We start from the raw sequence: 15,490 nt of genomic DNA, 5'->3' as shown, positions 1-15,490 counted from the left end.
TGTCTGGAGTCCAACTCATCAGAGACAATTCTTTTAATATGATGCATCTGAGTATGGAAGAGAGTATATAATTTCCCTAGGATGACAACTACTATACAGAAATGTGGTGTTTTTATCAGTTGGTTTGGTATAGAGTTGTGTATGGAAAGTTCCATCCAAAATGACCACCTTAGTATTCAAAAATTGCATTTCAGTAGTCTAATGCACTCATGTAAATTGCAGCGATCTGTGAACACTGTTGAGAAACCTATGGGAATCTATCAACTGATCCTGGCTACCTATCAAAATAAGGAAAACGTCATCTATGTATCTCCACCACCTCAATACATACCTGAAGTGGCTGGACAGATAGATGACGTCCTCCTCAAACACACACATGTAAATATTAGCGTAGGTGGGGGCCATGTCGGACCCCATTGCCACACCCCGCTTTTGGATATAAAAAGTATCCTGATACAAGAAATAGTTATGTTCCAATAAAATAATTAGTAGTCTCAGAATGAAGTCTACAGCCATGTCTGACAATGTGGAAGTAGACAACATCCTCTTTGCCACATCAATCCCCCTGTGGTGTTCGATTGAAGTATGTAAAGAAACAACATCAAATGATGCTAAAATCACATTTTGAAAATCAGAAATATCCACTTGATTTAATCTGATAAGAAAATCGTTGGTATCACAGATATATGAGGTACCACCAATAGCAAAACCCCATAGTAATTTGTCAAGGAATGTGGCCGGATGACTGAAAATAGAATCGGAACCAGATACTATTGGTCGCCCTTGTGGGTTGACCAATGTCTTATGAATTTTAGGTAATACGTATAATACAGAGGTTACAGTATGAGCCACAATGAGATAATTAATGAGCTGAATATCTACAACCCCTGATGCACAAGCATCAACCGTCTGATGGCGGCGCCTATACAAAATTTAGGATCACCATTCAAGATTCTATAAACTTGTGTCCCCCAGTTGTCGTCGTACCTCAGCTACATATTTCTTAGAATCCATAACAACTACGGCACCACCCTTGTCCGCAGGCTTGAAGACAAGGGCGGTGTCATTACGGAGTTGTTTCAAAGACTCTGCTTCGTCCCTAGTAAGATTAGGGTACTTTCACACTTGCGACAGTGTGATCCGGCGGGCAGTTCCGTCGTTGGAACTGGCCGCCGGATCCGCCGATCTGCCGCTGACTGAAAGCATTTGTGAGACGGATCCGGATGCGGATCCGTCTCACAAATGCATTGCAAGGACGGATCCGTCTCTCCGCTTGTCATGCGGACAGACGGATCCGTCTTGTAAATTTTTTTCAAATTTTTGCCGATCTGCGCATGCCGGAACGACGGATCCGGCATTCCGGTATTCTGAATGCCGGATCCGGCGCTAATACATTCCTATGGGAAAAAATGACGGATCCGGCGTTCAGGCATGTATTCGGTTTTTTGGGCCGGAGAGAAAACCGTAGCATGCTGCGGTTTTCTCTTTTGCCTGATCAGTCAAAACAACTGAACTGAAGACATCCTGATGCAAACTGAACGGATTACTCTCCATTCAGAATGCATGGGGATAAAACTGATCAGTTTTTTTCCGGTATAGAGCTCCTGTGACGGAACTCTATGCCGGAAAAGAAAAACGCAAGTGTGAAAGTACCCTTAGAGTGCTTAAAGGTGGAATTATCATAATTGTTTTTTAACTTTTCAATATCCAACCGTACACCTTTAGTAAACGCGTCAATGGTAGGTTCACTCGTGTCAGGATTGAAGCCGCTTTAGTATAAGTCAAGATCACGTAAAGAAAGTTCACTAGTTTTACTGGTAACCATGTGTGTTTTGCCCCTAAACCAGGTTTTTAATTTAATGATTCATGCTTCCTCTTTAGTTATTTATGTGATGGTACATTAAGGAAGGTAGCATCTCCCTGTATCCCACGTAGAATTCGCTCAGTCACCTCCTGCGAGTAGGTGACACCGCTGGATGAATTTGTGTCGGTACTCGACATGATACAAAAATGATGTTTTGAAAAAATACATTAAAAAAGAAAAAATGGTTGTGCTCAGCCAGAGAGCTAAATATACAAAAAAATAAAGATATGGCAGCATCAACCTGTGTTTGAAGATGGGTGCTAGCTCCAAGGGGAATAACTTGCCCAGAATATAAAATTAAAAAAAATTGGTGGTAAAAAAAGGATGTGTTTATTCACCTTGTCTAGGTTGCGTCAATTGCAGTTACTTGTGTAAATCTACTACATTTACCCGTCCATCCACAGGTGTGAATTACCCCATTCGTTTTCATTTGACATGTATCTCAGATTATGTAGTGTACATACTATCTTGTCTATGCAATATTCTATACGTTGGTGAAACCTCTACGGCTTTCAAATCCAGAATAAATAATCACCGGTTAAGTATTCATAAAAAAAGACTGGATTTGGCTGTTTCCAAGCACTTTGCGGCTCTCGATCATAAGGAAAAAGACCTCAAGTGCTGGATGACCATGTACCAATGCCCAGGAGGGGTGGCAATAGGATCACACTTTTAAAGAAATACGTTGGATACATACCCTCAATTCTTTGAGACCACATGGCCTCAATGCAGACTTCAATTTAGGATAGGTATTTGGATGATAGCTTGCCCTGTCCCATTGTAGGTTCGCTCGTCCCTTCACCTTTGAGTTAGGTAGTAATGTAACTATTATTTTGTAATCTGTGGAGGGTATATTTGTACTGATTATTTTTATTCTCTCTTTTTCTTTGTACATATTATTGTGGTTAGTGGCCAAGGACCACATGATGGATGAGCAGTGGAATGTGCAATCAACGCAACTTCAATCCCAGAACTCCCCTTTTTTGGCGTCAATTTTATTATCGTATTGCCTGTGATAGCATATCTTTTCAGTCTCCTAAGTATGACTGTGATGGTATGAGTAGATCCCTCATTATGTTATGGGATCAGCAGGGTTAATGCTACGTGGGAATGCTGGTGGCCTGACTCCTCCCACATGGTTTTCCCTGTAGATCAGGCATGTCCAAACTGCGGCCCTCCAGCTGTTGCAAAACTACAACTCCCAGCATGCCTGAATAGCTTACAGTTATTAGAGCATGCTGGGAGTTGTAGTTTTGCAACAGCTGGAGGGCCGCAGTTTGGACATGCCTGCTGTAGATGAATCAACGGTTGTTGCCTGACTGTACTTTCAGTTGGATACAGAGGATCGTATAAGTAACTGCGTGATTAGTATGCTTTTGCTGCTGTCTGATTGGGGGGTTCGCATAGGCGATGATGCTGTATACTAGCTGCATCTGACCTGTTTTACGTCTTCCAAGATGGCGGCATTGGAGGAGTACTGATTACTGCACAGGCGTATGTTTGTGATGACGCTTTTTCATGATGTTTGAATGGCGGTGCTTGTCTTGAGCATGCCGTGCTCAACAACTGAGTTACAACTGGGATTTTTAAGTTGCCTTGTTATATGCCTTTACCTACACCCACCGCCATGTGGTTCTGCCACTCTCCATGTATCATGAATTGCAATAGTCTTTTTTAACTATTTATCATTGAGCAATTTTATATGCATCGCATATGCACAGTGATGTTGCACCTACTTTTGTATGGACACTTATGATATTTTTTATTGTTCTGTATCATGTATCAATTACACATGTTTTCTGATGAAATGTAGTAATGTCATTCACGCTGCCATGAATTAACGGCAGCTTAACTTGTAAGCACTTTAATTTGATGATGTCACTTCCTTTGACTAGTTATATGTTAATTTTGCATTGTTCGCATTGCTTGAGAAAGGCGTCATGTTGGAGCCGAAACGTTGCGTCACTTATGGGTGAATAATTACAATTACCACAATTTGGAGTGCTGCTCTGCTTTTCAATTTTATATTCTGGGCAAGCTTTTCCCCTTGGAGCTAGCATTAATCTTAAAACACAGGTTGGTGCTGCAATTTTATTTATATATATATATGTGTGTGTGTGTGTGTGTATATATATATATATATATATATATATATATATACACACATACACACACACACAATAAACAACTATTAACCTTTTTAATTGAGATCTTTGTGGTATTTATTTGCTGACTTTAACCTATTTTCAGTATGTGTCATTTAAATCAATCTGTTTCTATCCCTTAACCAACTCTTTGCCCAAGTACAAACATCATCCCCTAGTCTAGTCTCTTTGCTTTTGTTGAAATGTGTGAGATGCTTCAAGAACAACAGCTCTGAAACATTTTGTAGAAAGTGACTGCGCCATTTTAGTATCATTAATGTTTTTGCCTTGTAAATGTTTTTTTTTTTTTTTTTCTTCTAGCCATTCCCACTTTCATGGGAGATGTCTGTAGCCTCATGGCTGTATTCACTGTCCCTGCAGCAGTATGCTTCCAGCTTTCTTAGCAGTGGTTATACCTCTATGGAAACGCTACACAATTTGTGGGAACTAGAGATTGTAAATGTGAGTAATCATATATCCTCTTTATGACGATTGACTAGTTGCTTTCCATCCTCTTAGTCTAGGTTAGGTTCACACTTGCCCTATTTTACTTTTTTTTTTTTTTTTGTTATGCCACAAATATTAATCAATCTGAAAATCTAATGACCAAATCATTTTTCCAGCTCATCACCCATTAACCCTAAAGGGCATCTGTCGATAGATTTTTACCTATGAAATTGGCTGATCTGTTGTATGTGCTCTTGGCAGCTGAACGAATCTATGTTGGTCCCATGTTCATATGTGCCCGCATTGCTGAGAAAAATAATGTTTTACTATTTGGAAATGGGCCTCTAGGAGCAACGGGGAGTTGCCTTTGAATATATTAAAACATAAGTTTCATTATTAATGCGGACAGATATGAACATGGAACCAACAGAAATTATCTCTGCTGCCAAGAGCACATGCAGCAGATCATCCAGTTTTTGATGATTTTAATTAACCTGTAGGCAACTAGCACTATACATGTATGGCGCTGTGGGCCTTGACTCAAGGGTGCCGGCATATTAACCCCTTGCACAGGGTTTGCGGAGCTTACAGGCAACCTCCACTCTTTCATGTCCCTGTGCTGTGGTGACCAGAACCCGATGGCTTGGAACAGCAGGGGATTGCCTCCTACAAGCTGGGTATTATAGGCACTCTGTCAGTGTATAAGCTAATAGACAGTGCATTACAATACATGATGTACTGTAATGCATTGTAGAGGGGATCAGACCCCCAGAAGTTGAAGTCCCATGGTGGGACAAAAATAGGTGAAAAAAATGTGTTTTTACAGACGTGGACAAAATTGTTGGTACCCTTTGGTCAATGAAAGAAAAAGTCACAATGGTCACAGAAATAACTTTAATCTGACAAAAGTAATAATAAATTAAAATTCTATAAATGTTAACCAATGAAAGTCAGACATTGTTTTTCAACCATGCTTCAACAGAATTATGTAAAAAAATAAACTCATGAAACAGGCATGGACAAAAATGATGGTACCCCTAACTTAATATTTTGTTGCGCAACCTTTTGAGGCAATCACTGCAATCAAACGCTTCCTGTAACTGTCAATGAGACATCTGCACCTCTCAGCAGGTATTTTGGCCCACTCCTCATGAGCAAACTGCTCCAGTTGTGTCCGGTTTGAAGGGTGCCTTTTCCAGACTGCATGTTTCAGCTCCTTCCAAAGATGCTCAATAGGATTGAGGTCAGGGCTCATAGAAGGCCACTTTAGAATAGTCCAATTTTTTCCTCTTAGCCATTCTTGGGTGTTTTTAGCGGTGTGTTTTGGGTCATTGTCCTGTTGCAAGACCCATGACCTGCGACTGAGACCAAGCTTTCTGACACTGGCTAGTACATTTCTCTCTAGAATTCCTTGATAGTCTTGAGATTTCATTGTACCCTGCACAGATTCAAGACACCCTGTGCCAGACGCAGCAAAGCAGCCCCAGAACATAACAGAGCCTCCTCCATGTTTCACAGTAGGGACAGTGTTCTTTTCTTGATATGCTTCATTTTTTCGTCTGTGAACATACAGCTGATGTGCCTTGGCAAAAACTTCGATTTTTGTCTCATCTGTCCACAGGACATTCTCCCAGAAGCTTTGTGGCTTGTCAACATGTAGTTTGGCATATTCCAGTCTTGCTTTTTTATGATTCGTTTTCAACAATGGTGTCCTCCTTGGTCGTCTCCCATGTAGTCCACTTTGGCTCAAACAACGACGGATGGTGCGATCTGACACTGATGTTCCTTGAGCATGAAGTTCACCTTGAATCTCTTTAGAAGTCTTTCTAGGCTCTTTTGTTACCATTCGGATTATCCGTCTCTTAGATTTGTCATCAATTTTCCTCCTGCGGCCACGTCCAGGGAGGTTGGCTACAGTCCCATGGATCTTAAACTTATGAATAATATGTGCAACTGTACTCACAGGAACATCTAGTTGCTTGGAGATGGTCTTATAGCCTTTACCTTTAACATGCTTGTCTATAATTTTCTTTCTGATCTCTTGAGACAGCTCTTTCCTTTGCTTCCTCTGGTCCATGTCGAGTGTGGTACACACCATATCACCAAACAACACAGTGATTACCTGGAGCCATATATATAGGCCCAATGGCTGATTACAAGGTTGTAGACACCTGTGATGCTAATTAGTGGACACACCTTGAATTAACATGTCCCTTTGGTCACATTATGTTCTGTGTTTTCTAGGGGTACCATCATTTTTGTCCATGCCTGTTTCATGAGTTTATTTTTTTACATAATTCTGTTGAAGCATGGTTGAAAAACAATGTCTGACTTTCATTGGTTAACATTTATAGAATTTTAATTTATTATTACTTTTGTCAGATTAAAGTTATTTCTGTGACCATTGTGACTTTTTCTTTCATTGACCAAAGGGTACCAACAATTTTGTCCACGTCTGTACATAATGAAAAATAAAAGTTTCAATTACATGTAATTTTAAAAAACACATAGGAAAAAAAATTAAAACAAAAACAATCGCATTAGGTATCGCCGCATCTATAATGACCTATTCTCTTAAAATATCACATGAACTACCCTATCAGGTGAATGCCGTAAAAAAAAAAAAATTGCCATTTTTTAATTTTCTTGCCTCACAAAAAGTGTAATACCATGCAATAGAAAAGTAAAATAAAAAATGTACCCCAAAATGTTACCTGTCAAACCAGCACGTCCTCTTGCAAAAATGAGCTCCAACATAAGACAGTCCCTCGGAAAATAACATTTTACTGTAGAAAAATGTGGGCACAATTTTTTTTTTTTTATGCATTTATTGTGTAAAACTGAAATAAACTAAATAGACATATTGGGTATCACTGCATCCGTATTGATCTGCTGTATTAAATTTATTGAAGGGGGTACTTACCTCTTTGACCCCACAGACATTTAATAGAATTTAGAAATGCAGAGCTGTAAATATCAAACATTTCATTTCCTTCACTAAAATGTTAAAAAAAAAAACCAATTTTTTCATTTTCACTTTCAGATTTTTATTTGTTTTTTCAGTACAAATCGGTACAACAATCTGAGATGCTGTTCAAACATTACAATAAATAAAAGAGAAAACATTCAGCATTCTTGTAGTTTGTACAATGTTTAGAGCTATAATAAACAATCAATATTGTTAGCAAATAAGGTGATCCATGAGAAAATAGTGAATATAGTAAAGTGCCTCGTAGCACAACAAGTAAGGAACAACACCAGTAATCGTGATATTCCAGAACCACTCACTTAGTTCTCCTCCAAACACTCTTCATTTGTTTTTCCAGATATTAATAGTTGTATGATGTTTCTCATAAGACTGTCTGTGGAATATGGGGTGCATAAGAGGACGTGCACCATAAATCCTATCTCTGCAACAATTGTGATCTAGCTTGGTGTGAAGCAAGGGCTTTATTAACTAGGGCTATCAAGTCTGAAGAACTCAGTGACAGGTCATTTCCAATAGGTAGAAATTTGTTTCTGTGACGCCGTTAAGATCCCTGCTATTACCTAGCGATGGGTGCATGGGAGGGTCTCAGTCCCAATATAGAGTATAGCTAATGCTGGGGACAGGGGAAGGGGAAATCCAGCTACTTTAGACATAAGGTCAAAGACTTCCTTCCAAATTGGAAATATAGTTGGACAATTACACCACATCCCCGTCAGCAATATGGGTTGTAAGTACAGTTAATATGCGCTATATGGGCCAGGGTTAGACACCAACAAAGCCTTGATTTTTTGATTTTGCTCTGCATGATTAATGCAATTGGAGCCAGCCACCGTCCAATAGAAAGCATCTAGCCGTTCATTAATGGTCCATTCACATCCCGGATCCTCCTCCCATTTTACCATAAAACCTGACTTGCCATCCAGGCTTGGACCCAGGCCTTTCCCTGCAGTTTTTTGAGTGTTAAAAAGTCTGCTTATTGGGGTGGTCTCAGGTGATTGGACAGGAGGGAGCTCAATGCTATGCAATGATCTGCTAGTATTGGTAGAAACATGAATTAGGTAGCTGGTGAGAATGGTGCAAGACCTCAAATGTTTTAATATTGGAGTTCTTTAGTATCTGGTCTAGGTTATAATAAGCCCACCCCTTCCCAAGAATCGATAGCAAGATCTGGAATAAAGTAAGTGAGGGCAGTTAAAGGGATTTCTGAGGTAGTAGGGGAGAACAGGTCTATACCCCTAATATGGTGATGCCCGGTCCATATTGCCGCCTGCATGGTCAAAAGAGAGGGGCCCCCAGGAATTGCCGCTAGGGAGTAGGCAGCTAGTAATCCTTTGTGAGTTTTTAGTCTGAACTAATGATTCGAAGAGGGGGACCACCATTCTGTAGTCTGATCTATGAGATTAGCTTTATAGTATTCAGTAATATCTGGAACTCTCAGTCCTCCATCATGGAGACGTGGATAAAGTGCATGGCAGTCCACCCTAGGTGACTTATTCCCCCAAATAAATTTGATTTGTACATTGAAGCTCTAGCGTATTCATCTAATATCCTAGTAACAGCTGGAAGAGACATGTCTGGCTTGATGAGGGTTAATATGACATCTGCGTAAAAAACGTGAGTTAGTGTTCCAACCGGGATGCTGGCAACCACTGGGTCTGCACTTATCTTTGTCGCAAGGGGTTCCATCACCAATGCGAACACTGTGAGAGTGGGCAACCCTGAAATGTACCGTTTGATATATTAAAACATTTGGAATAAAACCCAGACGTTAGAACCCGCACAGATGGAGTGGAGTATAGTTTAATTATGGCTTTTAGTATAGAACCCGAAAACCCAAACCGATCCAGCACCACTGCCAGTAACTCCCAGTGCATTCTAACAGATGCCTTTTCAGCATCAAGCGAGACAAATATCGAGGGTGCACCTGCGGTCTCTGATATCTGGATTAAATCTATCATCCTCTTAGTCCAATCTCTGCACTGACATCCCGGGATAAAACCTACCTGATCTGGGGATATCAATTGTGGAAGCAGAGGTTGGATCCTCAAGGCTAGTAGCTTAGAAAATAATTTAGTATCATTGTTTAGTAATGAGATGGGGCAAAAGTTAGATAGAACATCTTGGGTAGTAATGATGGCACTCAACATTTCTTTTGGGATGGTATTTCCGGAGAAGAAAGGCATTAAAGAGACGGACGAGAAGAGGCGTTAGTTCTGCTCTAAAGGTTTTATAATAATGCCCAGAGAATCCGTCTGGACCCAGAGCTTTATGTGATTTAAGAGCTTTTATCCCTACTTCTATCTCCTTTTCTGTAAAAGGGGTATTAATAGAAGAGAAGTCTTGAAGATAACACCGGTAGTGAAACGGAGTCTAAAAAGGTAGAAATTAGTTGTGGTGTAGCAGGGTCCTCTTTCAGATTATATATAAGCAGCTATAATAATCTGCAAACGCGTCCGTGCCTCATAGATTCGATACATGAAGTCAACGGGCCAACATAGCTCCTGCTCTATCGGCCAGGTTTTACTGCTTAATCTTGGAACCGAATAAAGCCTGTTCATATATGTGTAAGAGAAAAGAACACAGTTGGAACCATAAATCAATGAATTATTTCATAAGGGCATCAAAGGGGGACGTTTCATATTGTGCTTCTATGATAGCTAAACGAGAGAGTAGGTCCTGTAAATGGTTTTTCCCTCTGTCTCTTAATTCTGGAAGCAGACGGTATAAACAAACCTCTCATGTAGCTTTCATGGGAGCACCCTAAGGTAGATATGTTAATATTGGGGGTGTCATTAAGTGAGAAAAAATCCTTAAGCGAGTCAGAGAGCGAGCAAAACGGTCCTCATGTCTCAGTAAATAGGAGTTGAAACGCCAAAGGGGTGGATTGGAGTTAGGAATATATGTGTCTTGTAGATGTAGAAAGATTGGGGTGTGGTCAGACCATGTGATGTTACCAATCATGGAGTATGCGGCCTTATGTAGAAGGTCTTGTCAAATGAGAAAATATCCGAGATTGTGAGATATGAACTTGAGACGAGAAAGATAAATCCCTTTCCGTTGCATGCTGGTATCTCCAAATATCGTGTAGAGGTGTGTTTTTAAGGAGCTTACCCAACTCTGGACAATATTCCACCGCCACCTAGGAGCAGTTAATTTATGCATCAATAGTGACGTTGAAATCTCCACCCAGTACAAGGAATCCCTTTGCTAGCTTCAATAGAAATGGTTAATAAAATAGTGTTGGTGAAAGTTGGGAATATATACATTGGCTATGGTAGAATCTATATGATTGATGGAACATAAGAGGATAATTAAATGACCTGCCGGGTCAGTAATGCATTGATATAGCTTAAATTGTACCGAACGTCTGAACCCTATGAGGACCCTATTTGACCAGTGCAGAAGAAAAGAAAAGTTGGGGGAAATGCCTATTCAAGCATCTGTGGGTGTTAGAAGCCAATAAATGTCTCCTAATATAACAATATATTACATCTCGTTTAATTGGCATCCGGCCACATCTCTGTACACTTGTCAGGAGTTAAGAGCCTTCATATTTAGAGACATCAATTTCAGAACCATGGAGGTTTATAAAAGTGTAAGAGTTTGACTACAGAGAGGAGGAAAGAGAGGAGCGACACTAGACAGACTGGCATTCAAATCACAACACCACTAAGAAGTAGAACCAGCGCAAAAACAAGAAAAAAATGAAAGAAATATACAGCAATAAAGCCTATATGATCCCAAAAATAAATATATATTTGATCAGAAAATGAACGGCACTCCTATAGATGCTAAAAAATGTCTCCTTTATTCACCCGTGCGGTGCAACGTTTCAGCTCAGCACTAGAGCCTTTTTTAAGCAAAGATCACATACATATGGTGGATATATATAGGCAATACAACACACCTCCAGATCATGTGATCCAATCAAACAAATCGACGTGATTAGCATACAAAATAAAGCTGTGCAAAAGTTACAATACAAATTGCAAAATAATATACAATAATCGTGACATCAATTTCGACGTAATATTCATATATATATAAATACACGCAGGGCAGTAAAAAGTATACAGATCGAACCACCAGGACCTTATGACTATTAGCCCTGTGGCACTTCACAGAAAATATAATATATATTTTGCAAAGAATAACATTAATTGTGCCGAGGAGAGATCTAATAACTACAGTGGGATGCAAAAGTTTGGGCAACCTTGTTAATCGTTATGATTTTCCTGTATAAATTGTTGGTTGTTACGATGGTTGTTACGATAAAAAATGTCAGTTAAATATATCATATAGGAGACATATATATCATATAGGAGACATTGTGAAATTAAGTTTATTGGATTTACAGAAAGTGTGCTATAATTGTTTAAACAAAATTAGGCAGGTGCATAAATTTGGACACTGTTGTCATTTTATTGATGCCAAAACCTTTAGAACTAATTATTGGAACTCAAATTGGCTTGGTAAGCTCACTGACCCCTGACCTACATACACAGGTGAATCCAATTATGAGAACGAGTATTTAAGGGGGTCAATTGTAAGTTTCCCTCCTCTTTTAATTTTCTCTGAAGAGTAGCAACATGGGGGTCTCAAAACAACTCTCAAATGACCTGAAGACAAAGGTTGTTTACCATCATGGTTTAGGGGAAGGATACAGAAAGCTGTCTCAGAGATTTCAGCTGTCTGTTTCCACAGTTAGGAACATATTGAGGAAATGGAAAACCACAGGATCAGTTCAAGTTAAGGCTCGAAGTGGCAGACCAAGACCTACAACATAATCTTGCTGCAGATGGAGTCACTGTGCCTCGTTCAACCATTTGGCGCACTTTACACAAGGAGATTCTGTATGCGAGAGTGATGCAGAGGAAGCCTTTTCTCCGCCCACAGCACAAAAAGTGCTGCTTGAGGTGGGCTAAAGCACATTTGGACAAGCCAGCTTCATTTTGGAATAAGTTGCTGTGGACTGATGAAACTAAAATTGAGTTATTTGGCCATAACAAGGCGCGTTATGCATAGAGGAAAAAGAACACAACATTTCAAGAAAAACACCTGCTACCTACAGTAAAATATAGTGGTGGTTCCACCATGCTGTGGGGCTGTGTGGCTAGTGCAGGGACTGGGAATCTTGTCAAAGTTAAGAGACACATGGATTCCACTCAGTATCAGCAGATTCTGGAGACCAGTGTCCAGGAATCAGTGACAAAGCTGAAGCTGCGCCGGGGCTGGATCTTTCAACAAGTCAACGACCCTAAACAAAGTACAACATTCTGGAATGGCCATCTCAGTCCCCTGACCTGAATATAATTGAAAATCTGTGGTGTGACTTAGAGAGCTGTCCATGCTCAGAAGCCATCAAACCTGAATGAACTAAAGATGTTTTGTGGAGAGGAATGGTCCAAAATACCTTCAACCAGAATCCAGACTCTCATTGGAACCTACAGGAAGCATTTAGAGGCTTCATTTCTGCAAAAGGAGGATCTACTAAATATTGATTTCATTTATTTTTTTGTGGTGCCCAAATTTATGCACCTGCCTAATTTTGTTTAAACAATTATAGCACACTTTCTGTAAATCCAATAAACGTCATTTCACATCTCAAATATCACTGTGTGTGTCTATATGATATATTTAACTGACATTTTTTATCGTAACAACCAACGAGTTATACAGGGAAATCATGATGATTAACATGGTTGCATAAATAGGTTTCGCACCTATTTATCCTCAGGACTGTGACAAGGGACATCCTCTGCGTCTGGAGGAAAGGTTTGTACACAAACATAGAAGAGGAATCTTTACGGTAAGAGCAGTGAGACTATGGAACTCTCTGCCTGAGGAGGTGGTGATGGTGTATTTCCTGAAAGAGTTCAAGCGGGGCCTGGATGTATTTCTGGAGTGTAATAATATTGTAGGCTGTAGCAACTAGAGAGGGTTTGTTGATCCAGCGAGTTATTCCGATTGCCTGATTGGAGTTTTTTCCCCCTAAAGTGAGGGAAATTGACTTCTACCTCTTTTTTTTTTTTTTTTTTCCTCTGGATGAACTTGCAGGATAACAGGCTGAACTGAATGGACAGATGTCTTTTTTTCAGACTTATAGACTATGTTTCTGTGTTAAAGCTGAGTGGACACTTTGTAAAGGTCCAAGGTGCTGGTGATGTGCCTGGAGTTCCAGAGGAAAAGGTGATGTGTGCCGTTGTTAAGGGCAACCAACAGGAGCAAAGTGAGATAGAGAGGTTCAGCCCTCAACAGTTCATATCTTTCCTGCAAATGTGTACAGATTGGTTGTGCGGCGGTGCCATAATGCAGTTTTTAGGAGCAACCAACCACTACAGCATGCAGCTGTCCGGCAACAGAGAGTGCTGCTGGAGATGCAGTCAAGTGGGAGTGTGCACCTGATGGTCCTGTGATCAGGAGATCTGACAAAACATGTGAAAGATTTAGCGATTTGGTGATTGGGGGAATCCCGCTGGGAGTCACTCTAGATGCTCGCCAACAAGTATTACGGGTTATTCCCACCATAGTGCACTACGTGGATAGGCTGCCAGAGACAGATACCATTCTGGGTCTGACCTTTGTAAAGGACTATGGATCTGTACAGTGGAAGCTCTTGAAATGCGAGACCCTGGAGGTAGAATTTGTGCAGGGTAGAAACTTTCAGTTTTTCTGCAGTTATAGAGCGGAGAAAGTGCTTCAAATTGTGCTGCAGGAGAATCAGTGGAAAAATGTGTGACTCATCATGCTGAGAGAGAACACTGGATTAAAGGTCAATTCAAGGCGTTTCTCATGACAACCACTGCATTGAGGGACCTTTATGTGATCGTGGCACAAGTAAACAAGGGCAGAAGGTTCCCAAGATCCAGGAGAAGGATGATGAACTTCGGGGAGATAAGGGTGCTCCAAGGACATCTCCCCCAAGGTAAAGGGGTAATATTGTTCCTCTTATCACTGAGGTAGCAGACAATGTGATAGTGAGCATGGCTCTGGAGGTTCGTCATGTTGCTGACCAGTGCCCTACTACCTCTGAAGCCGTGAACTGTGGTATGAGCCTGCGGCAATTGCTATCTGCCGAGTCGGTAGGTGTTAAGACACCTGGACTAGAGACTGCGGCAAAAATGTGTGACATTGTGGTGGATGGCAGTCCAATCCAATTATTGTTGGACAAAAAGCTAACAGTTGGTCCAACAGATTGAGAGAGGTATCTGATGGATATTTCCTTGCCCATTTTATCTGTGGAGCGTAAGGAGGTGTTAGATGGTGATATCCGGCTGGAGGAGCTTGAGCTGGTGTTGAGATCTTTTCCTAAGGAAAATGCACCTGGGGGGCCTGGATTGTTGGTGAAATTTTACAAGAAGCACCAGGAGCTGCTTCTTCCGCACCTACTTAATGTTTTTATGGAGTAAAAACCTAGTTCTATGAGAGAGACAATTGTGGTAGTGCTTCCAAAACCAGGCAAGGATCTTACACAGGTAGACTATTATCGTCCTATTTCAATTTTAACGTCAGACATAAAAGTATAGGCCAAGTTTCTAGCTAATAGATTTTTAAATGTTATTAGTACTGTTATTCATGAAGACCGATCTGGCTTCATGCCTGGAAAATCCACGTCCCTAAATCTTAGACGCCTGTTTCTGAATCTCCAGTTAAATTGGGGGAATGGGGGGAGCTGTGGGGCTGTGATCTCATTTGATGCTGTCAAGGCTTTTGATAGCGTTGAGTGGGATTAACTTTGGGCAGTTTTGTCTAAAATGAGATTCAGCCCAGGTTTCATAAGATGGGTGCAACTGCTCTATAACCAACCTAGAGCTAGGATTAGAGTAAACAGAGGGATTTCTCCAGCGCTGGTACTAGAAAGGTGGACAAGGCAGGGCTGTCCACTTTCACTTCTCTTATTTGCTATAGTGATAGAACCGTTGGCATGTCTTCTTAGAGCTACACCGATTTTCTGAGGCCTTAGAAGGGGGGATTTGGAGGAGCGTGTGTTGCTGTATGCAAATGATAGATGAGATAAGTCTGTCTTGTTCATACTAAACTCTGGGT

At 40.6% G+C, this 15,490-nt stretch overlaps 1 protein-coding gene across 5 annotated transcripts in view; it reads left to right on the top strand.

Moving 5' to 3' along the window:
• ANKS1A (ankyrin repeat and sterile alpha motif domain containing 1A) overlaps positions 1-15,490 on the top strand; it is a 731,235-nt gene that overhangs the window by 271,265 nt on the left and 444,480 nt on the right. For all 5 annotated transcript variants that reach the window (XR_006388413.1, XM_044288191.1, XM_044288189.1 and 2 more), the window contains one exon: positions 4,330-4,470. Coding sequence is in view for 4 of the 5 variants with exons in the window: in XM_044288191.1 (XP_044144126.1) it covers positions 4,330-4,470 (141 nt within the window). In the remaining variant the exon portion in view is untranslated. The remainder of the gene's footprint in view (positions 1-4,329; positions 4,471-15,490) is intronic.

The sequence above is a fragment of the Bufo gargarizans genome, chromosome 3 (genome assembly GCF_014858855.1).
Source record: "Bufo gargarizans isolate SCDJY-AF-19 chromosome 3, ASM1485885v1, whole genome shotgun sequence".
In the NCBI taxonomy this organism is placed as follows: Eukaryota; Metazoa; Chordata; class Amphibia; order Anura; family Bufonidae; genus Bufo; species Bufo gargarizans.
Note: the sequence above shows the minus strand (reverse complement) of the source record. Positions and strands in the feature narration are given on the sequence as shown.